General features: G+C 52.3%; 7 protein-coding genes across 7 annotated transcripts; 3 read left to right on the forward strand and 4 right to left on the reverse strand.

The window, feature by feature from the left end:
* Window positions 1–131: 131 nt before the first annotated feature.
* Window positions 132–3,514, reverse strand: KVR01_010854 (uncharacterized protein; the record flags this gene model as incomplete). Its single annotated transcript, XM_044790585.1, has 3 exons — window positions 2,193–3,514; window positions 364–2,071; window positions 132–209 (listed from the first exon to the last, which is right to left on the reverse strand). The coding sequence occupies exons 1-3, from the start codon at window positions 3,125–3,127 to the stop codon at window positions 132–134; spliced, it is 2,721 nt and encodes a 906-aa protein (XP_044640001.1). The 5' UTR covers window positions 3,128–3,514.
* A 163-nt stretch (window positions 3,515–3,677) lies between these two features.
* Window positions 3,678–5,195, forward strand: KVR01_011055 (uncharacterized protein). Its single transcript, XM_044789896.1, has 2 exons — window positions 3,678–4,276; window positions 4,339–5,195. The coding sequence occupies exons 1-2, from the start codon at window positions 3,889–3,891 to the stop codon at window positions 4,938–4,940; spliced, it is 990 nt and encodes a 329-aa protein (XP_044640202.1). The 5' UTR covers window positions 3,678–3,888; the 3' UTR covers window positions 4,941–5,195.
* Window positions 5,172–7,195, reverse strand: KVR01_010957 (TFIIH complex kinase subunit CCL1). The gene is made up of 3 exons (XM_044786217.1): window positions 6,256–7,195; window positions 5,873–6,181; window positions 5,172–5,813 (listed from the first exon to the last, which is right to left on the reverse strand). Exons 1-3 carry the CDS (start codon window positions 6,943–6,945, stop codon window positions 5,559–5,561), a joined length of 1,254 nt encoding a protein of 417 aa, XP_044640104.1. The 5' UTR covers window positions 6,946–7,195; the 3' UTR covers window positions 5,172–5,558.
* Window positions 7,196–7,369: 174 nt separating this feature from the next.
* KVR01_010816 (uncharacterized protein) lies at window positions 7,370–10,642 on the reverse strand. The gene is made up of 5 exons (XM_044784339.1): window positions 10,508–10,642; window positions 9,345–10,290; window positions 9,076–9,243; window positions 8,903–9,018; window positions 7,370–8,835 (listed from the first exon to the last, which is right to left on the reverse strand). The coding sequence occupies exons 2-5, from the start codon at window positions 9,469–9,471 to the stop codon at window positions 7,933–7,935; spliced, it is 1,314 nt and encodes a 437-aa protein (XP_044639963.1). The 5' UTR covers window positions 9,472–10,290; window positions 10,508–10,642; the 3' UTR covers window positions 7,370–7,932.
* A 1,232-nt stretch (window positions 10,643–11,874) lies between these two features.
* On the forward strand, window positions 11,875–14,506 carry KVR01_010982 (uncharacterized protein). The gene is made up of 2 exons (XM_044792089.1): window positions 11,875–14,139; window positions 14,200–14,506. The coding sequence occupies exon 1, from the start codon at window positions 12,891–12,893 to the stop codon at window positions 14,037–14,039; it is 1,149 nt and encodes a 382-aa protein (XP_044640129.1). The 5' UTR covers window positions 11,875–12,890; the 3' UTR covers window positions 14,040–14,139; window positions 14,200–14,506.
* A 5,387-nt stretch (window positions 14,507–19,893) lies between these two features.
* On the forward strand, window positions 19,894–22,610 carry KVR01_011056 (uncharacterized protein). The gene is made up of 2 exons (XM_044789834.1): window positions 19,894–21,855; window positions 21,944–22,610. The coding sequence occupies exons 1-2, from the start codon at window positions 21,087–21,089 to the stop codon at window positions 22,444–22,446; spliced, it is 1,272 nt and encodes a 423-aa protein (XP_044640203.1). The 5' UTR covers window positions 19,894–21,086; the 3' UTR covers window positions 22,447–22,610.
* Window positions 22,611–23,395: 785 nt separating this feature from the next.
* Window positions 23,396–25,773, reverse strand: KVR01_011076 (uncharacterized protein). Its single transcript, XM_044785561.1, has 2 exons — window positions 24,312–25,773; window positions 23,396–24,255 (listed from the first exon to the last, which is right to left on the reverse strand). The coding sequence occupies exons 1-2, from the start codon at window positions 24,988–24,990 to the stop codon at window positions 23,651–23,653; spliced, it is 1,284 nt and encodes a 427-aa protein (XP_044640223.1). The 5' UTR covers window positions 24,991–25,773; the 3' UTR covers window positions 23,396–23,650.
* Between the last annotated feature and the right edge of the window lie 314 nt (window positions 25,774–26,087).

Here is a 26,087-nt window from a genome sequence, read left to right on the forward strand (position 1 = left end):
TCCGCCGCAAGAAGGCCCGAACGCAATCTTAATTGTAATCACTGCACTTTTTTTTTATATGCGCTCATTGTGTGAGTTCTTTTGATTTTTCAGTCAAAAGCTGACAACGCCTAGTCCTCGAGTCCGCTGTGTCATCCTGGAACGATGACAAAGTCCCACAGGCCTCGAGGTCGGCTTGTTGCACTCAAATGTCTTGAATACACTGTCCACTGCCCACGACATTTCCTGCCCCTGGTCTCAGGCCTCAAAGTGTGCAATTGCAAAATCCTCGAAGGAGAAGAGTCCCTGAGCCGGGCCCGGGAAAGACAGGGATATCTTCGTACTTTCTCACGGCTCCAAAAACACCGAGCCACTCCCGCCAACATATCTGTACCCCAGTCGCGAGACAGAGGCTGGGGTGTTAACGCTCACGCTAACTATTCTGTCCAATCCCGGCACTACATCGAAGCCGTTGTCGCTCAGGCTCATGCCCTCGACCTCATCAAAGACGAACCCTTTGACCGGATTCTCCGCAGACACCACCACTTTGGTACCGTCGAATGTTACCGACACTCGCCGGTCCGAGAGGTCCAAGTACTTGATCGGCTGCGGCCAGGCTATGTCGTCTGCCAATATCTGACCGTCTACTCGGAGGGTAGCCAGAACCACATATGGGTCGCATTCGTCGACTTCAGGCGGCGATTTTGTCACCGGTAGCCGATGGGTGCCGCAGTCAGTGACAGTGTTGCGTTGGACTAGATGAATCCAGGCAGAAGTCTGTGTTGGACTCCCACTGCAATCTTTGCCTGTGCGAATAGATATCAGACGGATGTCCACTTCTGCGTTGACATTCACGGTCTTGCAGCTCGAGATCCAGACATCCATCTTTCCACCATCGAATCTGTCCGCGGTGGGATCAATGTGCCCAACGTCCAACGTAGGATTGATGGTGGTATGCGTCCAGTCATTGTATGATCTGGAAATAGATATATCCAACGATCGTAGTGCCCGAGAGATGGCATAGTATGCTGGCTTCTTGACAAGGTGGTAATCCACGACAGCCCAGGAAACACCTGGCCAGCAGTCATTGAGTTGCCAAACGAGGATGCCACCGCACTCTCTCGCCTCGTTCCACTTCCTCCGCCATGACTTGTATGCCGAGCGCATGGCCTCGGCCTGCATGATTTGAGTCAGGTGCGCAAATGCCGCTAAGTCATTGGAGTCTGGAAGCCTGAAGTTTTCGTGCAAGTACCGCGCCATCCGCCATGAATGCCCAATAGCCTTGTTATGGAACTCCATAACTCTGGAGCCAACAACAAGCTCCTTAGGTTGGGATATCGCGCGTCGCAATGTTTCCATGTGGGGGTAGCTTTGCATGCCAAACTCAGAAACAAACTTGCCACCTATCTGATCAATGTCTTGAATCTTGACCATGGACCCGTGCCAGAGATTCCACTCGTGAGCATCGCCGACCGTCCTGTCCTTGACGGACTCCCCATTCCCACTCCAAGGGCTGCTTGGCAGATATATCATGCCAGGATGTTCCTCCTCCACGGCCTTTGGTAGCAGGCTTTCGTAGATGTACCGAGCTGGAAACGTCGATTTCAGCCATGACTGAGGGTCCTTATCATCTGGATTATAATCGAGCTTGTACCGTTCTTGCACTGTTTCGTAGTCCTCATTGTTCCCAGCCCATATGACAAGCGACGGGTGATCTCGCAACCGACGTAGGTTGCATCGCGCCTCAGCATCAACGCTGCTTAGGAAGGAGTCGTGTGTGGGGTAATTGCCACATGCGAACTGGAAATCGTGCCAGACCAGGAGGCCCAGCTCGTCACAAGCATCGAAGAATGAATCATCTTCGTATATGCCCCCGCCCCATATTCTGACCATGGTCTGATTGCCTTGAACCATCAAATGGACCCAATCCCGGTATCGCTGTGGTGAAATTCGCGGGAGAAAGTTGTCTGCTGGTATCCAGCAGGAGCCGCCTGCAAATATGTCGATATCGTTGACCCGGAAGTAGAATGAGGAGCCAACGCCGGACTGACAGGGTTCTTGTATGAGCTCGCAGCGGCGGAACCCTATATGCCTGCATTTCTTTTGGTCAGCTGCGATCCACAGTCGAATTATTGTACTAGTCTCTGGCTGGAAACCTGAGTCCCAAGTCTCCAGGTTCACACAAGCCGATACTAGTACGATTGGATACTGACTTTGTCTGTAAATCCACCATTTCGCCGTTAGAGAAGAGCGTCACTTTGAGTGTATATTGGTCCGGCCTCCCATAAGTGTTCGGAAACCACAATTGCGGATTGTCCAGTTCGAATGTGATATGGCCTTCAACACCCTGTGCCGTCTCGCTACCTTGCTCTCGAGAGATGCGCACGTCTTTCTGGAACACCGGGTTCTCGCCCCCTGGTCCATATAGAACTGAACGAACTTGCAGGTTCTCGGAAAACACCGTAGACGCAGCCGCCACAATGAAGCAGACCTTTCCGGATACCTTTTGCAGCCCCTCGTCCAGGTCGTACCGGCAGGAGACGTCATCGAGTCTTGCGGTGTAGTAATCCAGATATACTGGTCGCCAGATGCCAGCAGTCGTAAGTATCGGGCCCCAGTCCCATCCAAAATGATACTGCGCCTTTCTGATTGGCAGACGAGCAGCTTCCGTCTGCCTGACGAGGAAGTTGTGTTCCGGGTGGTCCTTTACTAATTGACGCCCGCGTACCAAGGCGGACTCGAACAATATCTTAAGTTCGACGTCGCCCGCACAGTCTCTGAGGAGATTCGTAACATCGACTCGGTGGCTTGTGAACATGTTATCCGTCACAAGGACTTTGTCATTGTTGAGGTAGACCGTGGCAAAGGTATCTAGGCCCTCAAATACTAGTTCCACGCGGCCTTGGCTCGCACCAGGGCCGTCTCTCGGGCAGAGCTCGTCTGGCGAGAAGGTTGTTCGGTACCACCAGTCGCGTTCGGCGACCCAGCGGACGGCCAGCTCGTTGAGATCGACGAATGGGTCCGTAATCTGGCCGTTATGGAGGAGATCGGTGTGTATGGAGCCAGGTACTTTGCATGCAGGCTGCCAAGTCTCTCTTCCTTCTTCCTTGTACTGCCAGCCTCGGGTAAGATGCACTCGTTCTCGCATTTTGATGAATAGGTGGCTGATTTGAGGTAGACTGTCTAAGCAATGGCCATGTCCGTAGCAGCAGTGCTAGGGTCGTTTTCCCGGAGGGGTATCCTTCAATGAATCTAAATAGCAGGCTTGCAGAATCCCGCTGACGAAGTTTTGAACAGCAAGGCAGGCTCTTGCGTGGGCGGGCAGCTGGGGACGTTGACCCCTGTATGCGTGTCCGATTCTAGGAGCGTCCCCGAGTGACGCGGGGTTATGTGCTCCGTAGTGGAGTGGTTGGAAGGGGCATTCTGAACCCGTGGGGAACCCCAGTAGACAGTCCACAATCACAATGTAAGTGCCTGCTCCGATCCCAGAGCTAGCCCCCACGTGTCAGTCACACTCGTTGCATGACACCATCACCACCAACAAGTGCGACGGGCATGATGAGTGCCCAGCCAGGGAACTTGGCTGGCCCGCGTAGGTCAGCAGCCAGCTGACGTGAAGGCCTGCAGTCAGACTGTAATCGACCCGCCATTCGTCAGAAACTGGACTATTGGAACAACGCCCTAGCAATGAATGATATGCCTCATGCCTATGCCAGTGAGGGGGTCACCCCTCGCCCTTCATATTGACCAGGACACCCGGGCATGTCCCGCACATTCCAAGCAGTACACTGGGCCTGATTACCAAGGGACTCACTCCACCCCTTCTTGAGATCGGCAAACCTTGTCACCTTGTCACCAAGGAAGCACTCCACGGGATCTCCACCTGCATTCTGTAAATCAGCTGTCGCGATGATTGCCTTCCGGCCTACATTACTTGCTCTGGCAGTGGGTGTCTGCACCTGTGTCTCATCTGAGTCCGCCCTTGTTCCTCGTTACAATCCGGGCAAAATATGGGTCACGGTCGACACCAACGGGGATGCGCAAACAATCACACCGTCCATGTCCGGCACCAGGACGATATCTGGAGCCCCGGAATACGTAACGCAGACTTCGGTTTACGCCTTGACAACTGCAGAAGGAATGGTGCAGACGTCGACCGGAATGGCGCCAGTGGCCACCGCGACGGCGCCATCCGGTGCAGGTGCTTTCTTCCAGTGCCGCAACTTGCTGGGTCTGGATGCCCCATTCTGCCAGCCTCGGCGAGGCAGTTTGCTAAGACCAGGAAATACATATTATGGTGGGTCCGGAGCGTCGTGAACACTGGAAATATAAAATTAGACCCTGACTAATACGAAGCAGTGACCTGGAATGTCGTGGGATTTGCAAGCGAAGACTCACTTGTTGCTGTTCAGGTTCGGTATTCAGACAACACTGGTTTTGTGGCAGACAAGAACGTCACAGTGAGCACTGGCTTTTACATTTGGAACATTGACCAAGACATACTTTCACAAGGCGGCCGTGATGGAGGGGACCTCGTTGCGACTCTATCACTCATTGAGGTGCAGACCTCAGGAAATGGCTCAGAGAGCTCATTGGCATATTCTGAGGGACCCAGTGTCACCATCAGTCGGTCAGCATCGCCATACTCATCTCCAGAGAATAGCCCCAAGAACCATGGGGGGACCGTGGCGATTGCAGTATCAGTCACAATTTTAGCTGTATTATTTATATTTGCGTCATTCGTAGTCTGGAGTTGGAAACGACACGGGCGTATTTTTGGGATCGGCGGGCGAAGGAACAGACCGGATTCTCAGAGGACGAATTCACTGCCAAATTTTGGACGGCCGGAGGATAAGAGCCGTCAGGTGGAGCTGACTGATCGTGGGAGCTGGGTTCCTGCATCAAACAAGAATGTGTTCAGGGCCGAGATTCAAAGACAAGAGATGGAGCGTGGATATTAGGGACATCGACAGGATAGGCATCTGTGCATCTCCGTGGCTGTCTGCCAGTGACTATGGTTTGAGCGGTATTTCGGTTCAACAGCACACTTGCAGACAGCCATGAACGGTCATCGTTTGGAAGGGCCTGGTCTAAGTCACCACCGTCTCGGCACTCCTTGTTTTCTGGTGGATCATGTCCGCTCGCGCATTCACGATACACCTGTCTGTCATGTCTAAGAAGGACGGGGCAGGGTCGTGTGGAGATTTAATTCTTCGAGGCTGGGCGTAGATCTATATGGCTCTATATTTAACATGTTACAATACCAATGAGCCACTCACCAATAGCACTACGATAGCGTTCAAACGGACTGAGTATAAGGGCTCGGTAGAAACTGCGGAGGGAAAGGAGTTGCCAGCGGGGCTCTTGTCGTTCACGCTTGTGATAGGTATGAATCGAAACGAAGACAGGAATACTGGCAGAGTCGCATGGGCTGCGAGGCGACTCGGTCCCCTCTTGACGAAGGACTTCAATGGGCAAGCCGCGAGTAAACGAGCCAAATTGAACTGGCAGGCAACGGCGAGAGACGGGGTCCGTACCAGCAAAGTCTTTCCCAGTGGAACAAGCGGAAGCTTTCAATCCTACAAAGGCGGTCCGAAAGGATCCTCAGCAACCTTTCGTCTCTTAGCGTCGCGGTCTGCGTCACCCTTGCCTGTGCCGTTGCTGCCACTGAAGACGGCGCCGTCGTCCTCGACTGCCCCCTTGGCCGGCTTCTTCTCGCCCTCCTTGAACTCGAGCCTCTTTTTGTGCAGCCCGACGAGGTCAAACCTGTCCGGGTCTCGGCATTTCTTAAGCTTCCGGATGAAGGGCTTCATGAAGGGGTTGACCTCCTCGGGCTAGTGGCGAATATCAGCTGTGAGATCCTGGAAGCGCAGCTGTGGCCATGGGAGCTTACCTTGTCCCAGAAGGTGGCCATCCGCTCGGGCGGCTCCTGGCTGAGCATATCCTTGCATGCCATTACTGCAGAGACGGTTTTCTCCTTGGCTGCCTGGCTCAGGACCTGGGCTTTTTGTGAATTTGAGTCACCACTGGGGCGGTGCGCGAACATGGCCTGCATCAAACGCTCGAAAAGGTCGTGGTCGGCCATAGATAGTGCCGCAAGCATAATCTGACTGGGGGTGTAGTGGAAATAAGCGTCGGTGACCAGAGGACTGAATTTGAGGATATCACGCCCACGACCCTGTGCGCGGGAGATTTTGCTTTCCTGTACGGGTGTCAGCATGACCCCCGCCCCCGGCCATTTGATCATAGAGGGGCCAAAAAGGACCAACAACGCACATCTATGTCTCCAAAGGACCGCAGCTGCATGATGGCACCCTCCAGTGCTCGGTAGGGATGCCTAACATCGAAGGCAAACCTGAGCCCCTGACACAACAGGAACTCGCCGGCCAGGATTTCCTCTCCAGTGGTGTTGGGAAACCTCTCCGCAAAACTGTTGACACGGGGGTACGAGTTCTCGGCCTTTGAGCCAAAGAAGAGGCAGGTCTTGAGCATCTTTTGCGGGGGGTATGTCATGATGCTGTGTGTAACGAAGAAGCGGCGCAGGAAGATGGCCGACGTGGCGCGAATCTCGGTTGGCAAGTTGCAAAACTCGGCAGCGCGCAGGCACTCGACAGTGAAGCAGCGCAGGAGTTGCTCCTCCTCGGCGGGCGTGAGGAACTCGGGCAGCGGGGCCTTGTTGATGGAAGAGGTGGACTCGGTCGGCACATCTGCAGGCGCTGGGGCTGGAGCCGCGCCGACTTGTGTCGGGTCGGTAGCAGGAGTAGCGCCGGGCACTGGGGTGTTGGAGCCGGAGGGGTTCGCAGAGGCGACGGTCGAGGACGAGGCTGTGGACGAGGCGAGGCGGTCCGAGATGTTTTGCCTGGCGAGACTGTTCGTTTTGGCGCGTAGCTCGGCTAGCTGGGTAGGTGAGAAGGACCACAGTCGGAACTGGGTGGATTGGCGATAGCGATCGTCCTCGGTCGCCATGTCGACGGGCCTCGAGGGCTCTGGTTCGAGGTGTGTGCCGCAAGAGGTCGTCGTCGAGTGCTGGCCGCCAAGTGCTGGTCGTCAAGTGGAGCTCGGCGGCTCGAGCAGGCACTCTAGGTGCTCGGTTGTTGTCGTGTTTAAGGAGAATCTGCTGCTTGCGGGAGATATGTTCCCCTGCTAAGATGGCAGGATGTTTGGTTGAATCGCGACGTCCAAGTTGCGTCCTCGCAGCCTCGTTGCCTTGGAGCTGTAGTCTACAAGAGGTACGTAGTGGAAGCTCCCCTGCAGGTCAGTGCCAGGGTCCTGTGCAGGGGTCTGGGCAGTGGCAGGATATCATCGGACGGGAGACCCCACAAACCGAGCCCCAGCCCGTCCTATATGGCCCAGCTAAGCAGTTGATGGACTCAACGCCCTCCCAAGCCCTCGCTCCTCAAGCCACGCAGTAACAGAAGCAACATAGCATGCTTGATCGTGGCCTTGCACAGGGTGTTCCATCTGAGGAACTCAACGTCCCCAACCGTCAATTGTGAGCTCAACCACTTGGGCCAGATCCTAAACACTGGGCCACCAAAGGTCTGCCGAATGCTGTGGCCCATAGCTGGGGCGAGTTCCCACACGGACTTGCAACTATCCATTCATACGAATTGTCAATCAAACAACCTGTTCTTTGTGGAGCGAAAGGAGCTGTTCGATGGTACCAGACGTCTACGTTACAATGCACGGGACAAGGCTTCCCAATAGTTCAAGGTATCAAGACCACTCACACTCATGGAACTAATGCTGGACATGATAATTCTAGATTCCCTAAACATGTCTCGCATCCTTTCAATCCTGTTATCACGCAGTCACCGCCCAACGCCAGCCGGCCCTCTCTAATCATTCGTGCCTCCGTCCCTCCGTTCTCCCACAAACACGATAGCTTTGCCCTCAACGCAATTGCTGTCCCCTGGAGCGAATAATGATCCCAGCTCTTCTCGCTAGTCAGGCCTAGTATCCGACCTCCCGACGCACAGGAGGAGGCGGGGCGGGCTTCTTGGCCCTGCTAGGCGGTGGCGGCGGGGGAGCCTTCTTCCCGATGGCGACGCTGGGGGCGGTGTTCGTTCTGCTGAGGCTGCCGTAACTCGTGGCGGGACTTGTGCTCCTATCCGCTGTGTCGCTGCTGCCAGTGTCGTCGCCGTCATGGTCCGCAAAGACGTCCATCGCGGACGCCCTGCTGCTCCCAGTGGGACGCAGCTGACCACGGAGGGACCCAACGTTCATCTGGGGAGGCGGTGCCTCCCTGAGTGGTGTGGAGGTTCCCGAAGTCGTGCGGGACAAGTTGGCGCCCAGATTCCGTTCGTTCTGGTAAGTATTGCTCCTAGAAATACCTGGCCGGATTGGCACATCTGGCCGGTCGGACGCTTGGCTGGTTGTGCTGACGCGCGACTGCGAGCGAATGGGAGCACGTGCGCTGTGGGACGGGAAGTCGTCGCTCTCTTCTTCCTCATAGACGTTGCTGTTCGTCCTGCTGAGCGCGAGCCGTGAGCCGCCGTAAGACGACTGCTCCGCAGTATTGGACCTGCTGCGCCCAGAAGGTCGGCGCGAGTGAGGTGAACCACCCCCGGCCGAGCCAGCCGCCCAGGACTGTCGCACGCGACGGAGTTCCTCAGCACATCGCTCGTGGTAGTCTAGCTCCGCGTCGAGGAACCGCGTAAGGTCGCGGATGCTGTCGGCCTCTGCGTCCTTGATATCCTGCATTCGCCGATATACGTCCTCAGAGGACTCCTCGTACTTGGCCTTGGCGCTACGAAGCTCGTCCTCGATGCGGAAGTCATCGCGCTTGGCCTTCTGCATCTTGGTTGTGGAAGCATCCAGGGCCAACCGGCGGGACTCGAGCTTCTTGCGAGCAGCCTGCCAGGACAAAATGGTCAATGGTTTCATCTCATGTCATGGGTTGGGGGCTATGTTGGGGGCATACCTGATACTCCTTCATCATAGCCAGTGATCTCTCGAGTGACTCGAGCCAGAAAGAACTGGCGTCGGCGGCAAATTGTTCCTGAATATTGGCTACGCGGTCGTTTCCCCTGCCCATGGCTTTCGATGCTGTCAGCCGCCATCATTGTACGTGGGGATCCTCCGAACTCGACATACCAATCAAGCAATTTCCGAAGTCAGAGTCGTTGTCGAAGTCCTCGCCATGTGCTATCATGGACCGTCCCAGAATGGCAGCGGGCACGCCCTTCTCGCGGTCCATGCCCTCGGCACGACGGGAAAGCCATTTGACGTATTCGTTCATGGAAGATTGGAGCTTCACCATTCCTGTCAAGAGGTATATTTTGTGAGCACAGTGGCCCAGTCGCTCGCACAAAGCCTTGCGACTGGTGACGAGTCACGCGAGCTGCTCTGTCAAGGGTTCATACCGTCGAAGCGGAGGGCCATCTCGGTCTCAAGAGCCTTGAAGTCGTCAGACATGTTTGTCCGGGCTTCTGAGCCCATCTTCTCACCGGCCCACTGGAAGGCGCGGTCGAATTTCTTTGTGATGTTCATCTTGAGTGTGTTGCCTGGTATACGTGGATGGTCTGTGGAGGGGCAAGGGCGTGCTGGTGCTAGTTGCAAGCTCGTGGTTCACGACGAGGAGCAGGCCTAGGTGGAAGGTGATGGTGCCAGCTACAATGCCAAGGATTTGACTCCGGTCTCGCAGGCAAGAGGAATTGGGCCGCTGGATGTATGGGGAGCCCCGCGGGTGGGGGGTCTCTGTCGAGAGGACGTGAAGCTGAAGAGCGAGCGGGTGGGAGTTTCGAGGCAGGGCCGTGGGGAGCGAGCGAGCTGGGAGAGGTTGGAAAAGTCCAGGGAATTAGGGGAGAAGTAGACAGGTAGAAAAGAGGGAATAGGTGGCAATAAAGCAGGCGCATACAATGCCCAAACGAACAACAAGCAAGACAAGAGAGGTGTTGCCGTCCAGCAGCAACCTTGAACTTTGAAGGTTATAATGTGTCCGGGATACTTCAGAGACAAGGGTGTTGTCCTCAGGGATTGGAGGGGAGGGCACTCAAGAAGGCGCAGACTGCAGAGCAGTGTGGAGGGGGGAAGTTGCTGCGTGGGTACACGGGCACACGGGTACATGGGTACATGGGTACATGGTCAAGTGCAGTCTCGTCTCGTCTCGGGCCTGGCTGGCCAAAACGGTTGAATTGGCCGTGCTTGCCCTGGGGTGATTAGCGTTTGCGGTACGGAGTAGTGCTGCAGCTTGATGAAGATGGAGGGTGGTCCCCTGCCCCTGGGTCCAATCTCTCCCATTCAACCCCCTGATTTCTGGGCTTTGCCTTCCCCAGGTCGAGCCTCCGAGGGGAGAAGGACCACTGGCCACTATCTACTGTTAGCCTGAGTCTTATTAGTGCATGGAAATCTGGGCTGGCTGGCAGGGCAGCAGGGCTGGCAGGCTGGTCGTGGCTGCAGTTGCGTCTAAGCTGTACGGAGTACAGTATAGTGTGGTGGTTCCTGCTCACGCGGGCAATAAGGGAGAAGGACCCCTCTGCCCCTTCTGCCCCTCTGCCCCCTTCCTTTCGTCCACGGGTGTACGTACCTGCACGCCTGCACGCCCACCCATCATGCATGCGTAGTGCGAAAACAAGTGTAGGTGGCGGGTGCCACTCCAAGCCAACCTGCTGGATCTGGACCCAGGAGCAGCAACCGCCGGTCTTGGACTGCTGCCCCAGCTCGTCGAAGAGTTCTAGACTCCAAGCCGCAAACTGCCAGGACTGCCAGGACTGCCAGGACTGCCAGGACAATACCTGTTACCTAACTAAAATGCCTCAAGACCTGGCGGCTCTTGCAAGTGGCAGCAGATATGCAGCATCGTCAATCTGTCGCGATGCCCCTCGCTGGTACGAATCAACACCTCCCGATAAGAAAATACCTCAACGCCGCGAGGTTGCAGCATTGCAGGACCTGCAGACCTGCCGCTGGAATTCTGATCAACGATTCCCTGATGATCTCTGCTCGAAGATATCAGATGGATGACGGCGCATGGGTGGTGCAGTCTGGCAGTGTAAGGATAGACGCGGACTGAGACCAGATGACATGACAGTCATTGCAGTACCGCCTGTGTTGATCAGCAGCATCACGTCACTGGTCATAGGGGGCTGCAGAGTCGCACAAAGGCGAGGGCGGGAGCAGGCTGAATCTCGTGGGGCCCGTCTCACCTGCCACGAAACAACCGACCCGGAAACCAGACCCGCGAAGCGCCCATACGAGATCCACGTTTCAGCCCCAAAATAGCAGTTCCCAGTCAATCAACGCCAGCCTGCCAGCCTGCCAGCCTGCCACCCGTGGGTTGGTTGCCTTGGTTGCCACCATGACCGTGTCGTTGATATGCAAATCGTCATCACCACATGGCTGAGCCACTCGTCTCAACTCAAACAGCGTGCTCAAGTGGACGTGTGGGCCCTGGCAGATGTTGCTCGACAGAGGGTTACGAAAAGAACCGTGTCCTGTCAACCTGTGTGCCTGTCTCGCCCGCACAAAAGATGACGGCCCGGCACAATATGTTGTTTGGGCCAAGGTCTTGGCCGAAGAGCGGCCGTTTTGCAGCCCAAAAGAATCCGACTTCTCAAACAGAGAGGGCGACGCTCTGCTCGACCAAACCCGCAGGCCAGCCGGTTCGCATCTGGTCGGCTGGTCCAGGTGCATCTGCGGCACCCTCCAGGCCCGTGGGCCCTACAACGCAGGCGACAGAACTCAAATTAAGACTCCGGGCCAATACACACAGCACAGCCCCAACGTCCCACGGCAGCCCGTGTTCGAACCATCGTGAGTCGGTGCCGCGGTCGTCTAGCTGTGTCTGCGTATCCTCATCTCCAGTACGGCCCCATCAAAGGGCCAACGCCAGTGCCCTGTCTCCGCCCTTACGCGCGGGTGCCGTGGCCCCTCCCAGCCTCCTTGGGCCCCTAAAATGGATATCATTAATTACTCTTATTCCTGGGTAGGGACTTTTTCGCCACGTCTCTAGGGGACCAAGGACCCGATCTTGTACACGACCGCTGGCCATCTAATTGCGGTGACTCGAACGTCCAGTCCTTATTACATAGTATCAGCGGCCATTGCCTATCCCCGAGGGTGCATGAACGCGTTCGACAGATGCAGCAAGTCAGCACCGCCGGGCTGCCGTCGCTCGGTCTTCCCGGCGACGGGAAAACCTTATTGTCGCATCTGGCTGCGGTGAACCGTCCGGCGTCTTGCTTGTGGGGTCTGGACAACGTAGACGACTCATCTGTCAGGCGAGGTATCTGCTTGGGGCGGCTTGAACATTATCGCTCCAGCTTCTCGCCCTGCGTACACATTGAACTCACCACGCTTGGTCGGGGTCTCCCATCGATCTTTCTGAGCTGTCCTTCGGCCTTGACTCAGGGGTCCGGCGGCTCGACTATAATCCGGATATGGAGCACTTGAGCTCGGTATGCCCCGCCCCCTCACCTTCATGGATCTCCTCGCCCGCCGCTGCCCCTCGTGAATCGTCATAGCCATAGTGTTCGCGTGTTTGGCGCGGCTGCTGCCAGGCGCAAACTGCCGCTCCTGGGCCACATCTCATCCGCCTCGGACTGCGAAGTGTGCCCCTGGTTCGCTAGATTGCGAAGCTGGCCTGTTTCCCGATCCCCACGCTCACGCTGGGGGGAAAAAATAACCTGGTAGGTCCCTGCTCCGCGGCATCGGCCTTAAATGTATTTCCTCGCTATAAGTCGCCCAGTCCGGAGGCGATCTCGCACTTCGCAGTGATTGTTGTTTCTCCCTCCGTGCTAGATCCTAAGCTTGCAACGTCCTTGGTCCTTCAGCATCGTTGCCCGTCTCTCGGCCTCTCAGCGTACACCCACCCTGCCGGCGAGCGCATATACCTGGAAAATCCGGCTGGACTAGACTGTGGCGCGCTACAATCTTCGGCAGACCCCCATATCACACAGTAGCTAAAGACCATGCCTCTTCCTCAAGGCGTCTACCGCGCAGACCAGGTTGGGTCCTTCCTGCGTCCCAAGGTTGTCTTGTCTGCGCGCAATGAAGCCTCGGCCGGCAAGATCACCACCGAGGAGCTCCGCCAGGTCGAGGATGAGCACGTTGCTGCTGTCGTCAAGAGCCAGGTTGAGAATGGCATCCGTGCCGTGACCGACGGCGAATTCCGCCGCGCCTACTTCCACATCGACTTCTGCGTCCACCTCGACGGTGTTGAGGCTCAGGGCTACATCTCGTCGACCAACGTTACGCCCCACGGCCTGCCCACCCCCCCTCGGCTGATTGTCACCGGAAAGCTCGGGCACCCCAAGCCGATCCAGGTTGACGACTTCAAGTTCCTCGACACTCAACTGGAAAAGCTGGGCGTGAAGGATTCGGTCTCCGCCAAGGTCTGCATCCCCTCGCCTACCATGGTGCACTTCCGCGCCGGGAGGGAGGCGATAGACAAGGACGCCTACCCAACCCTTGAGCCGTTCTTCGATGACCTCGTCAGGGTCTACCAAGAGGAGATCGCGGACCTGTACGCCGCTGGCTGCCGCTTCGTCCAGCTCGACGACACCAACCTCGCCTACCTCTGCGATGAGGGCATGCGCAAGGAGGCCGCCGCCCGCCACGGGGTCCAGCCCGAGGAGCTCGCCGACAACTACGCCAAGCTGATCAATGCTGCCATCTCGAAGCGGCCCAGCGACATGACTATCGGCATCCACCTGTGCCGCGGCAACTACAGGTCTCAATGGTTCGCCCAGGGCGGATACGAGCCGGTCGCCGAGACCCTGTTCAAGAAGCTCGACGTCGACGTCTACTTCCTCGAGTACGACGATGCGCGGTCTGGCGACTTCTCACCGCTGCGCCACCTCCCCGAGAACAAGATCGTCGTCCTGGGCGTGCTGAGCAGCAAGAAGGCCGAGCTCGACGACAAGGAGGCCATCATCAGCCGCCTGAACGAGGCCGCCAAGTACTGCCCCAGGGGCCTGGATCAGCTGTGCCTCTCGCATCAGTGCGGGTTCAGCTCCACCATGGAGGGCAACGACCTGAGCCAGGAGGAGCAGTGGGCAAAGATCAGGCTGGAGACGGAGATTGCTAAGGAGGTCTGGGGTGATGACCTGTCGAAATAGGCGGCATGACGGGTTTTTGCACGAGCGATGAATTGAGGAGCATTTAGCATATGGTTGCTTCAACAGCGACCCGTAATCTGGATTTTACTAATCAGGCATTGTATGAAATCACAATCGTGTGATACGATGCGAATTGCACTGACCAAGAAATTGCTCCCAGGATTGTGTCGTAATAATACCCAGACCCAGAAGTGGTCGTGTCTGCGGTGCAGCTCGTCCACAGGTCGTATGCTGCATTCCCACTCTCGTGTTGCGCCCTGGCCGGTATCTGGGCAAGACACTTCAGTTGAAGAATTGTCTGAAGTCTCTATGCCCGTGATGCCGCGCCGGGCACAAGCCTAGATCTAACCACCCTACACATCCAAATGTTCCATACGATTTAGCATACTCCGCTCCTGATGTCGATACGCTCCAGGGTTTCCAAGCCCTTCATCTCGATAGTTCTTCCAGATGAACTTGAACGATTCCAGGTGGCTGAAAATGTGTGATTACCTAGGTACTAACTAGATGGATATCAAAGGTGGAAAACAGGATCAATTTGGAAATCTGCAATCTGGGTAGACCGCGGGCTTATCTATGGATGCGCAACTTTAATGTAACCTGTGACGGTGCCCCTTAGCCTTGTCTATGCGTCGCAAGGCTAAGATCACAGGCACCTATCATATTAAAACTAAAGTTATCGACATCATATCCTTTTCAAGCGCTAGGTCGTAAGCGCTTACCACCATATAAAGGCGCCATATATATCCTCAGATGTATACGGAATAGAAGTGAAACTACTTAATGTGACCTGTAAACACAGCCGAGTTGAGCATCCAGTTCTGCGTCGTCCGTGATCGATCCAATCCAGCATCAAAAAATGCAGCACTGGAACTTTTACTACTTATACTATTATAACCACCGTATAAAGGCGCCATGTATGTCCTCGGATGTATACGGAATAGAAGCGAAACCACATACTATTATAACAGATGTCCTCGTCAGCCCAGGACAACCTCGCTATAAGCATCTCAGGTCCAAGACTACAAGCTGGGGGTCAAGCCACAAGTTCCTATTGTGGCTGCCCATGGGCTAGAGAGATATCATTTGAGTCCAAAGCTCAAAGTCTTGCTTGTGAAACTCTTGACAAAGTCCACAATATTTGTGATTGGATGAACTGGCAGTGGTCTATGGTTTTGAAGGGATATGTATGAAACAGATGATCCCACCACCCATGACCACATCATCCTATTATCTCAAATCACTGGCACTCAGGTAGTTAGTAGTGATGTTCGTGTGCCATGTATTATAGTTAGCACATCCAGTTTGCCGATTTCTTGGGCGTCACTGCGGAATTAGTTTTGCAGATCCCGCTCGAGTGGAAGATGATTTGTCTCATCCTGATAATGACGTGATAGTAAAAGGCAACAGTATCATGGGACATGTGCTTGCTACCTAGGTATCGGTTGGTGTATGAGTAGACATCTCGCAGGCAATGGTGATTTTCGTCGTCAAATTTGAAAATAATTGAGCAATGTTTGGCCCCGTCAGTGCTGAAGTGCTCAAGTGTTTGCAAAAAGAAATCCAAAGATGCCATATCAGGGTGAGCATAGAATCTTTGTCATAACCCCCAGCGCCTCGGCTCGTAAAGTGCCTGGCCGCCTACCACAACAAGCTACATGCCAGAGGCCTTTCTGAGATTTCGCTTGTGCATAAATTCCCAACAGTTATATCGAAATGGTCTTTTAGCATCTCACACGCGCCCAATCTGCGAGTATACCGTAGCTAGGTGTGCATGCTCTGAGCCTAATTCAACGTGAGTCCGAAGAAAGGAATTGGTCTGCTTTGCAATCCATGGATACTGGTTGGTTGAAGTGCAATTCAGGCAAAAGTGGAAAGACCATCTGCCATGCCAGTACCAGCTTGTAAACATTCAGACTTCGGATTGCTTATTAGAATACCTCCCATGTGCACTGTCGATGGTGCTCCAAAGCAAAATGCCCAAAGTTGAACTTGAAAAAAAATACAATTCCTTATATTAATTGTTTTGCAAAGAGGTATGTACGCTAATGTACACTTGTCGGTACCAAAAGTACGTTGACTATTATCATTATTACCTCACCTAGGTAGTACAATATTTCCCTTGCCACTTATAAGGACAGAAGGATAAGCCCCTGCAGAACAAGCTCCTAAAGGATAGCCTTCTGAGGGACAACCTCCTATGGGGCTGGATTCTATGGATGGCCTCTAATTGGATCACCTTCTATAGTCGAAGATCCCATAGGACAACTACCTATAACATACCTAGGCCACATTCTAACCATCCCTTAATTCCAACCACCCCCACACCTATATTTATATATATATATATATATATCTATCCCTACTCTATCTATACCCCTTTATAACTTTATAAGGATTTTTCTTTTAATTATTAAACTTTTTTAAAATATTATTTTAATTATTATAAAAAAATATAAAAAAGATTTATAATATATTTATAATAATTAAAAAGGAAATATTTATATAAAAAGCTTTTAAAATTTAATATATTTTATATATTATATTTTATAATTATTTTTAATATATAAAATAAATCTACTACTTATAAATTTTATTAACCTTTTTTAATATTTAAAAGATTAATTAATATTATTTTAATTAATTAAACTAATTTAAAATATATTTTAATTTATTAGAAAATATAAACTTTAATAAATTAAATAGTTTCCTTTTTTAATATTTCTTTATTAAAAGAAAATAGTTAAAAACTTTTTTAATTTATTACTTTATTTTTAAAAGTTATAAATATTAATAAATTAAAATAAAATAATTAAAAATAATAATAAAAAGAATATATTTATATAGTTTAATTTAATATGACTTTTATTATAAAATTATTAAATTAATTGATTATTAAAATATTAATAAAAAAAATTAATAAAAACTTAAAATAATATTTATAATTAATTATTTTAAAAATAATAAGTTGTTTTAAAAATATTAATTTATATATATAAACCTTCTTTATAAAATATATATTTATTATAAATAAATTTTTAAACTTTTTTATTATTTTTAAAAAACTAAATATATAATAATAATAATTCTTTATAGTTTTTAAAAATTATAAAAGTTAATAATTTATAATAATAAAAAAGGGTTAAATAAAAGAGTTTATTATAATTAAATAGTTAAAAAAGTCTTTCTTTTTTAAATTATATTAAATAAAACAATCCTTATAACCTATAGTAAAAGAAGGCTTAAATTGTCTATAAAGAATTGTTAATTTAAAACTAGAGTTGCCTAAGGAATAGTATAGGGGAAGTAGTGAAGCTGTAATCTTGCGTTGCGAGAGGTATAAAGGCTACTTAGGCTAATAAGATAAGCAGAGTGTACAGACCCACTAGTTGGTCCTATAGGCGTTCAGCCTATAGCCCTAACATTAAAAAACTTATTAAAATAATACCTTTTTATAATTAATAAATATTATATATATATTATAATTAACTTTATATAAAAATATTTTTAAATAATATATATATTATATTCTTATTAATTATTAATTTATATATATTTTAATTATTTAATATATTAATTTTTAATTTATTTAAAATTATTTTTAAAAAATATTTATAATATTAAAGTAATTATAATTCTTTATTAATAATTATAAAAATTTTTCTTTATTATTATTATAAAGTATATATTAAAACTTTTATAAAATTAAATATTTAATTTAAATAATAAATAATTAAAATAAATAAAATAAAAGTTATTATTAAATAAAGTAATATATATTTCTATATTAAATAATATTTTTATTAACTTTAAGAAATTATTTTATAACCTTTAAATAATTATAAGAATTATATAATATAATAATTAAATATATTTATAATAAATACTTAAACTTTATATAATAACTTTTTTATAAAATTTTAAAAATTAAAATTAAAAAATATTAATTTAATAATATTTATAAAAAAGTTTAAAAACTAAAATATTAATTAAAAATTAATAAACTAACTTAAAAAAAAATTAACTTAACTTTAATAAGTTATTTATAAATATTAAAATAATTTAATAAATTTAAATTAAAGTTAAATAAATATTTAAAGAAAATAATAAAAATAATTAATTAAAAACTTTAACTATTAAAGAGGATAAAATAATAATAATAATATAAATAGAGTTAAAATAAAGGGGTAGTTAAAGGAGGAGGTAGTTGGAATTAGGGAACGGTTGGAATATAGGCTGGGTATGTTATAGTTATCTCCTACTACTCCAGCTGTAGATAATCGTTTTGGTGCCAGCCTGAGGACTTTGATGTCTGGGTTGCCAGTATAAATGTGCCCTCTGTCTTTACGGATATGCATTTCCTTGAGGACACCTGAGCATGACCCATGCGCCGTCTCTGCAATCGACGAATGGTAGCTACACCACAAAGGACGGGACCACACCCCACTCACACCTTGCTATCAGTGACAGCCACCTCTAATCAAGTCGTCACAAACTTGGCAGATCCAGAGGGCAGAATGCCAAGCCAGATGGCCTGGTGCCCAGGTGCTTGATTGCTCTTGGCGAATGCTGGGCATGCAGATGGTGGGTGGTAAGGCGCAGAGCCTCATAAGCAGATGAGGCATGACGGACGCTCGAGATTTTAACGACGGGCGACGTGATACGAACAGGTGATATTGGGTCTTTATTAGGGTCTTTAGGGGGCACCTACTTATGTAGGCAGGCAGGATGGGTGGGCAGAGTTGGAGGATGCAACACTTCGAGGTCTGCATTTGCGGGCGCATCGAGGCCCATTGGCCATGCTGATTGTATCTGGCTTGCATGTGATGCAGGCCGGGCTGTTGTCATACTGGAGCGTAATGATATCTTGGCCCGTGTCACTGCTGTCCCCACCCGGCGGAGTGAGCCTGCTGGCAGAGTCAGGCAAGTCAGGCCAGACGAAGGCAGCTTGAAGAGGCGGCAGCTGAGCCAGGACAGGAGAGGAAAGTAAACAGGCCGTGACATGGGACGAAGGGCCCGAGGGTGGAACTGGCCTCGGCTGTAGCCTGCCAGAATAGGCAGCTCTCGCACGAGTGAGTGCCAATGCCATGCAAGAATGCGGAGTAGACTGCTGGAGAATCCCCTGCCTTCCAAGGTCATTTCTCGGATGATCCTGAGATGAGGCAGCGGTTCCTATCAGCCCATTTGAAGTGAGCGCATCGGATTGATTGACTTTGCAAGCTTTGGTCGTGGTCACCCTTGTGTGCAGGACTGAGTGAGTACCTGGGCAGCTGGGCAGGGACCAGCTCTCGACCAGGGCTGCCAGGCAGGGCTGGCAGGGACGCGACTGCAGACCTGCAGACCAAGCAGCAGCAGTTTGGACCAATTTCGCCCCTTGCCCCCATCCTGGCCAACCGCCAAGATCAGGCAGATCGGGTGGCGGAAAGTCGCCGCAATTGGCCGGGACTTTAAATTAGGTTTTATGCTTATCTGGGGGCAAACTTTCAACCTCTACCACCAAGAGCAGCAGAGCAGCAGAGCAGTTGAGCAGTACTTGATATTCGGCCGCATACACGGACCCAATCAGCCAATTTCGACCCCTCCCCAACCGCCAATAACATGCCACCCGCTCCAGATTCCTGTTCTGGAAGGTGGCTTCTGGACGGGTCCCCTTCTGTGCTCTCAGCCTTGGCAACTATCTAGGTACCTAGGTACCTAGGTACACCCCAAGGTTCCAGGTTTTCCCAGGTTCGGTCCTGTGAACCAGATCTTGACTGGCTGCCAGCCAGCCAGCTGGAAATGAACGGGGGTTGACGACAATGAGAGGCTCGTTGAGGTCGACAGAGCACGAAATACGGGCTAGACCTGATCCAGAAGGTCCTCTGGGGCATCTGTCAATACATACCTAGGTACCTTGGTACACACCTCCGCAACCTCGCACAAGCTGCCTCGCACTCGACTCGAGAGCCTCCTCCCGTGCACTCCCCTCCTGCCCTCTTGGCCCCCCTGGCCCCGCCAGCTGCCCGCCTCCCCTCCAAGTCTGCTAGTCAGCTAGTGCAGCACAGCGTCGATCCCAGATCTGCAAACGCCGGCTCGAGCTCTGTCTGGCTGTCTGGCTGTCTGGCTGGGCGGCTGGGCGGCTAGGTGGATGTGTCTATCGATTTCCCCCAACTACCGGTCAGGAAGCTCCAGATCAACAGAGGGTCTCCGGGAGTGTGTGGGGGGTGGGGGGAGGGGGGAGGCCCATCCCCTCATGCACCGACCCCCCCTTGACGCCTGTCATCTGGTTTTTGATTTGGTCGTGATGCCTGCATTCTGCCAATCTGCCTGTCTGCCTCCTCAATGATCGTCGTCCACGGATCGGCTCATCATTGGAGGGGCCCCATTACGCCCTCGCCCTCGGCCGGCCGACCAAGTGGGTCATCCTGTGCCTCCTCCTGCCTGCCTTCTCAGACGTGCGCCTTCTTGGCCTGCAGGGCCTGGTTACCTGGTTACCTGGGGTCCTGGTGCCGGCGTGCAGGCTGAGAGGCTGGCTGGCTGGCAGGCTGGCTGGACGGACAAGGCCCTATCGTGGCAGGTAGGCAGCATGTGTTTGGTTGCACTGCCGAGGACTAGCTATATCACGAGATATGGCAACATCGCCAAGGCCTTATCGCCCCTGGCCTGGCGAGAAGAGAGGTTGCAACACAACATGGAGGAGTCCCGACTTGGCATAGCAGCCTCCACCCCCCGGTCCGACATGGCAGGCCAGCCGGTTGTGTGTACGGACTACGTGCCGTGCGGTGTCGTATGGTGTTGTGTTGTTGAGTGGCCAAAGTGGTCCAGGAGGGGAAGCAGACACCACTCCCACAGATATAAAGATGCAGGCCAAGCCGGCTGATCTCTTGGAAGCCAGCCTTGAACTCCAGCCCTCTGCATCTGCTCCTTGGCCCTCACCATCGTTGGTCCTAGTCTCTTGGCCTCAGTGCTTGTCTTGTCTTGGTATTGTCTTGTCCCGCCTTGGTTGTGACCCTCCTGCCTCTTGACATCCCCCACTTGACACCCCACCGCCGTCTTCTCAACACCACAATGGCACCCAGCGTCAAGACAGCCCTGGTGGCAGCAGCTCTCGCCAGCTCTGCCGTGAGCGCCCCCTCCGGCCTTCACATCGGAACCCCGTCCAACACCCCGGACAACCTGGGCCCGGGCAAGGCCTCCTTCAAGCAGGTCCCCAACCCCAACTACAAGTTCAATGGCGCTCTGTCGGTCAAGAAGACGTACCTGAAGTATGGCAAGCCCGTGCCTGACTGGCTCGAGGCTGCTGTTGCCAACATCACCGCCGAGCTTGGTCTCGAGGGTCGTGCCACCGGCTCTGCCAGCGCCACGCCCATCGACTCGTTTGACGATGCCTACGTGACCCCCGTGCAGATCGGCACGCCGCCTCAGACCCTGAACCTGGACTTCGATACTGGCTCCTCTGATCTGTGGGTTTTCTCTACCTCTACGCCTTCCAGCCAGGTCAAGGGCCAGGCCGTCTACGACCCCTCCAAGAGCAGCACCGCCAAGTCCCTGAGCGGCGCCAGCTGGAGCATCACGTATGGCGATGGCTCATCCTCGAGCGGGAAGGTTTACACTGACACGGTCGCCGTTGGTGGCCTGTCGGTGGCCAACCAGGCCGTCGAGGTCGCAACCACTGTGTCGAGTTCGTTCACTTCCGAGGCCGAGATTGATGGTCTCCTCGGTCTCGCCTTCAGCAGTCTGAACACTGTCTCCCCAACCCAGCAGAAGACCTTCTTCGACAACGCCAAGGCGAGCCTGGACTCCCCAGTCTTCACCGCCGATCTGAAGTACCATGCTGGTAAGTGGTCTACCTTTTTTCACCTCCAAACTCAAAGAAATATAAGCCCAAAAGCACGAACAATTTGACGCCTAACATGTCATTATAGCCGGTACATACAACTTCGGCTTCATTGACGACAGCGCGCACACCGGGTCCATCACCTACACCTCGGTCAGCACGCGTCAGGGCTTCTGGGAGTTTGTCTCCACCGGATACTCCGTGGGCTCAGCCTCCTTCGTGTCGACCTCGATCGACGGCATCGCTGACACCGGCACGACCCTGCTGTACCTGCCCACCTCCATCGTGAGCGCCTACTACAAGCAGATCTCCGGCTCCCAGAACAGCAACACGTACGGCGGCTACGTGTTCCCCTGCAGCGCCACCCCGCCTTCCTTCACCTTTGGCGTCGGCTCTGCCCGCATCACCATTCCCGGCAAGGTCATCAACTACGGCGCCGTCTCCACCGGTAGCTCCACCTGCTTCGGCGGCATCCAGAGCAGCTCCGGAATCGGCATCAACATCTTTGGTGACGTCGCCCTCAAGGCTGCCCTGGTGGTCTTTGACGGCTCCTCCACCCCCCGCCTGGGCTTTGCACCCAAGACCGTTTAAATAGTCATAATATCCAAGTAGGATGGGGGTACTTCCGGCAATGCAGCTGATTCGCCTCGACTGTGAGAGCTGAGTAGGCGGTAAAACACGACGTGGGCATTTGAGATATGGGATAATATTCGTATGTAGATATCCAGAATACATATTTCCAAGGTTCATTTGTACCTATAGGCACGACATTTGAGATTCGCATATTATGTGGATTACAGCGATAGTAGTAAGACCTGCTTATGCTGACTCTCAGGAAGACCTCTTAAGACTGACAAATAGCGAGCCTGTGTAACTTCACAATCGACCAAGAGAGTTTACCATGTGAGGTTTGCCGCTAGGCGAGCATACCTACATATGTAGGTATCTACGTAGCTGAATCAGCTCGAAAGCGAGAAACAAAGCAATTGATTCAAAGCTTTCTGAGTCATGCATGGCCTGAACAGTCTCTTTGTTAATACCAAGCCAATCACAGTGTCCTTCCTAGGTATCCTCTTGACGTTAAGCCGTCCGTTCATGCATATGACCGTTGATCAAGACCCTGATAATATTTAATAGGCTGGTCCCGATGAGACATAAACGATCGACGGCGGCACAAAATGTACTGGTAGGTAGGTGCCTTTGCTAGCTCGTTTAAGAAGGTTGAGTAACGCAACATAATCACCCGTCGGTTTCTTGGAAAGCCCAGTAGTGTCTGAGTCGCCCGTGACAAGTATTAAAGAAAAACGCGGGGGGGGGGGGGAGTTGTTTCAGAATACTCCCTTTGTGACAGTGTGACTTTGAAGATTTCAGGGACGTACTACTTGTCCCAAAACCTACGATTCACGGCCTGACAAGATGTGTCGGTTCTGGGCTCGAATTCACAGTCTGAAGACGACTTAGTGTGCATCACACGACCAAAATCAACCATTCGAGACTTCGCCGTAAGAAATGTACACAAACAAGGATTGTATACCCGGAATCAGCAAGACATCCTAATATTATAAAAATTTCTAGCTAAGTGCTCTGTTCTTCTTCGATGAGCAAAAGTCGCTAAGGGTATATATATATGTACTAAGTGCCGCGCCCAGCAGCGCATCAAGGCAGGCGAAAGTGGGAGAGGAGGAGCCGGGTGATCAACAAACAATCATCGACCCCGAGTAAAGGTGCTTCTCCGAAGGCGACGCAGCGTAATCCTTCTATGCTCCTTGGTCACAACGTCGCCACGAACTGGTTCCTATGAGTCCTTGGCAGCGACGAGCTCTCTGATAACATCATACAACTCGTCAGGTTCTGAAAACACGCGCCAGACCGTTGTCGGCACGTCCTTGAAGGCAGCCTGGAACCGCTCGTCCTTGTTCTTCTCCTCGATCCCAATGGCAGCAATGTCCGTCACCTTCCTGATGAAAATTGCCTTGACCCACTCTGGATGCGCGCGGTAAATCTCTCCGTATGCCTCGGGGTCACTCTGGGTGCTGTCGCCGATGCAGAGCATCTTCTTCTTGGGAAGCCAGCCGTGGAGTTTCTTCATGCGATCCACCTTGTAGCCCTCGGTGCCGAGCGTCAGGTTGGAAAGCAGGCCGGGTATGCTCATCCAAGAGGCATCTCGCAGCAGTAATTGGCCCTGGGGGTAGTAGGCATCTCGGAACTCGCGCAAGAACGGATAGAGATTGTATGGTGACGCGGACAAATAGAACCAAGGTGACGCCGAGGTAATCTCGGACTGGATGAACTTGTATAGCTCAGGCATGCCAGCAACAGGCTCTGGCTTGTTCACGAATGTGCTCCGTAAGATGCCGATGGGGTCACTCGTCTGTGTGATCTTGATGGTGTCGTCGACGTCTACGCACACTAAATTAGCGAATGCATGAAGAGCTGGAGTCTCGGAGTGTACACACCTGATATCACGGCCCAGCCGTCTGGGTCGGAGAAGAAGGTCTTGCTCTGCAATAACCCCGTTACACCCTCTGGCACCTGGGCTGTGGTTGGAACGACCATGCCTGCTGGTGCGGCCGGAATGGCTTTGACGTCGGTGCTTATGCCGTTCCTACTCCCCGAGCTGAACTTGAGGTGGGTCTCGCCCCCATGCAGAGCCAAGACCTGCTTCCCAGGCTGTATGTCCATGAGGAACGGGCGCAACCTCTCCTCGATGGTCCTTTTGGCCTCGTCGTCATCGGCTAGGCCAATCTTGTCGGCAATCTGCACGACGACGTCGCTGACGGTGCATGAGGGGTCCTGGGAGAAGACAGCGGCAACGAATTCTGCGTTCCATGTGTGGACCTCTTTCCCGCCCTTCTCTTTCTTTGTCACAGGGAAGGCAGTGTTGTCGAACAACCATAACTCGTCGTCCTTGGAAACAGGCTGGGGCCAAGGGTTGCGCGGGCCTAGATAGGACAAGATATTCGCGACGGGGTCGGAGACCAGCCGCCTTGGTTGCACAGGGCGGAAGGTCTTGAAGTTGGAAGGGGTCGAGGCCTGCAGGCTGGCCTCAACATCTGGGAACTTGCTCTGGCGACGTGTCTTGTGCTGCATTTTGTCGGCGCTAAAGGTCGAGGTGGAATATCGTAGGGTCTCCATAGTGGGCGGAGTGGGAGCCCGCAAAGGCTGTCTGTCTACTGATATATAGAGGTCGAGGCAAGTGGCAAGTATGTGGATGTGTGTGTGTGTGTAGGAGGTGACTGTTCCGGGAGGCAGAGGCTGAGGCTGATGCTTGTTCACGTGTGGATGGCAGGTCAGTAGAGCAGGAGGCGAGTGAAGTCGTAGGTAGGTACCCAGACGGTAGCGAGTAGTCAAGAGTTGATGGTGGCTATCGGATCAGGTGGGTTAATAGAGAATGGGGGGGGGGGGCCTGGCACTTGATATCTGTAGTCTGCCTGCCTCCCAAGCCTTGTGACCATGACGAGCCATGGCATGCAGGAGCCCTGCCATGAGCCAGGAGCGAGCAGGAGGCAGCAGGCAGCAGGCAGCAGGCTGGAGGCTGGAGGCGTGCAGCCCGTGAGCTGCTATTCTGGCTGATGGCCCCCACAAGGTCAAGTCCAGGACGCCAGAGACGGCCCTACACTAGTGGGGGAGCTATTGGTCCTGGGCAATGACGCTTCGCACACCTGGACAAAGTGGCATCTCGCTCGTCGGAGGATGCAAGATCAGCCGTGACAGCCGTGGACCTGCCCAAGTCGGTGCGGGTGGGTGGCAGAGGGTTGGCACTGCGTCAGGTGTGCCTCCACCCTATGCCGTTTTGGTTTCATGGTGTGTCACACAGGACGACAACCAGCCAGGACTTGATCACCTACTGGGGATGGGGGAGATGCAGCTGGGGAGATGCAGCTGAGGCGATCTGGCGACTCATGTGATCAAGAACGCCTGGGCCGATCCGTCTGCGAAGGAGGAACCTGAAGAAGGGCTGACGGGCTGACGAGACGGGGCAGTTCAACCGTCTGCCGTCTGCCGTCATCGCAATCGCAAGGTGCCTTGCAGATGGACGGGCACCCTGCAGCTCGCATCTGCACCTGCCGTAGCGCCAAGACCCCTGCTCACGTCACCGGATCTTATCAGCCCCCGCCCCGCCCCTGTCCCCGTTTCCCGCTCGGCACGGGCCAGTCCCATCACCTCCTTGGGTTCAGGGCCCAGAGCAGTAGCCGATGAGATTGTGGCAGGTGCGGTTTGGGGGCAACAAA

The sequence above is a fragment of the Diaporthe batatas genome (genome assembly GCF_019321695.1).
Source record: "Diaporthe batatas strain CRI 302-4 chromosome Unknown Contig00014, whole genome shotgun sequence".
Lineage (NCBI taxonomy): Eukaryota > Fungi > Ascomycota > Sordariomycetes > Diaporthales > Diaporthaceae > Diaporthe > Diaporthe batatas.

Coding starts and splice junctions, on each gene's coding strand:
- KVR01_011055 (XM_044789896.1), top strand. CDS start 3,889: ATGATTGCCTTCCGGCCTACATTACTTGCTCTGGCAGTGGGTGTCTGC. Junction 4,277..4,338: donor ACCAGGAAATACATATTATG/GTGGGTCCGGAG, acceptor AATACGAAGCAG/TGACCTGGAATGTCGTGGGA.
- KVR01_010957 (XM_044786217.1), bottom strand. CDS start 6,945: ATGGCGACCGAGGACGATCGCTATCGCCAATCCACCCAGTTCCGACTG. Junction 6,182..6,255: donor GGTCCTTTGGAGACATAGAT/GTGCGTTGTTGG, acceptor ACACCCGTACAG/GAAAGCAAAATCTCCCGCGC. Junction 5,814..5,872: donor TGGCCACCTTCTGGGACAAG/GTAAGCTCCCAT, acceptor ATTCGCCACTAG/CCCGAGGAGGTCAACCCCTT.
- KVR01_010816 (XM_044784339.1), bottom strand. CDS start 9,471: ATGAACATCACAAAGAAATTCGACCGCGCCTTCCAGTGGGCCGGTGAG. Junction 9,019..9,075: donor CTTCGGAAATTGCTTGATTG/GTATGTCGAGTT, acceptor CAGCATCGAAAG/CCATGGGCAGGGGAAACGAC. Junction 8,836..8,902: donor CTATGATGAAGGAGTATCAG/GTATGCCCCCAA, acceptor TTGTCCTGGCAG/GCTGCTCGCAAGAAGCTCGA.
- KVR01_010982 (XM_044792089.1), top strand. CDS start 12,891: ATGCCTCTTCCTCAAGGCGTCTACCGCGCAGACCAGGTTGGGTCCTTC.
- KVR01_011056 (XM_044789834.1), top strand. CDS start 21,087: ATGGCACCCAGCGTCAAGACAGCCCTGGTGGCAGCAGCTCTCGCCAGC. Junction 21,856..21,943: donor CGATCTGAAGTACCATGCTG/GTAAGTGGTCTA, acceptor ATGTCATTATAG/CCGGTACATACAACTTCGGC.
- KVR01_011076 (XM_044785561.1), bottom strand. CDS start 24,990: ATGGAGACCCTACGATATTCCACCTCGACCTTTAGCGCCGACAAAATG. Junction 24,256..24,311: donor CGGCTGGGCCGTGATATCAG/GTGTGTACACTC, acceptor TAGTGTGCGTAG/ACGTCGACGACACCATCAAG.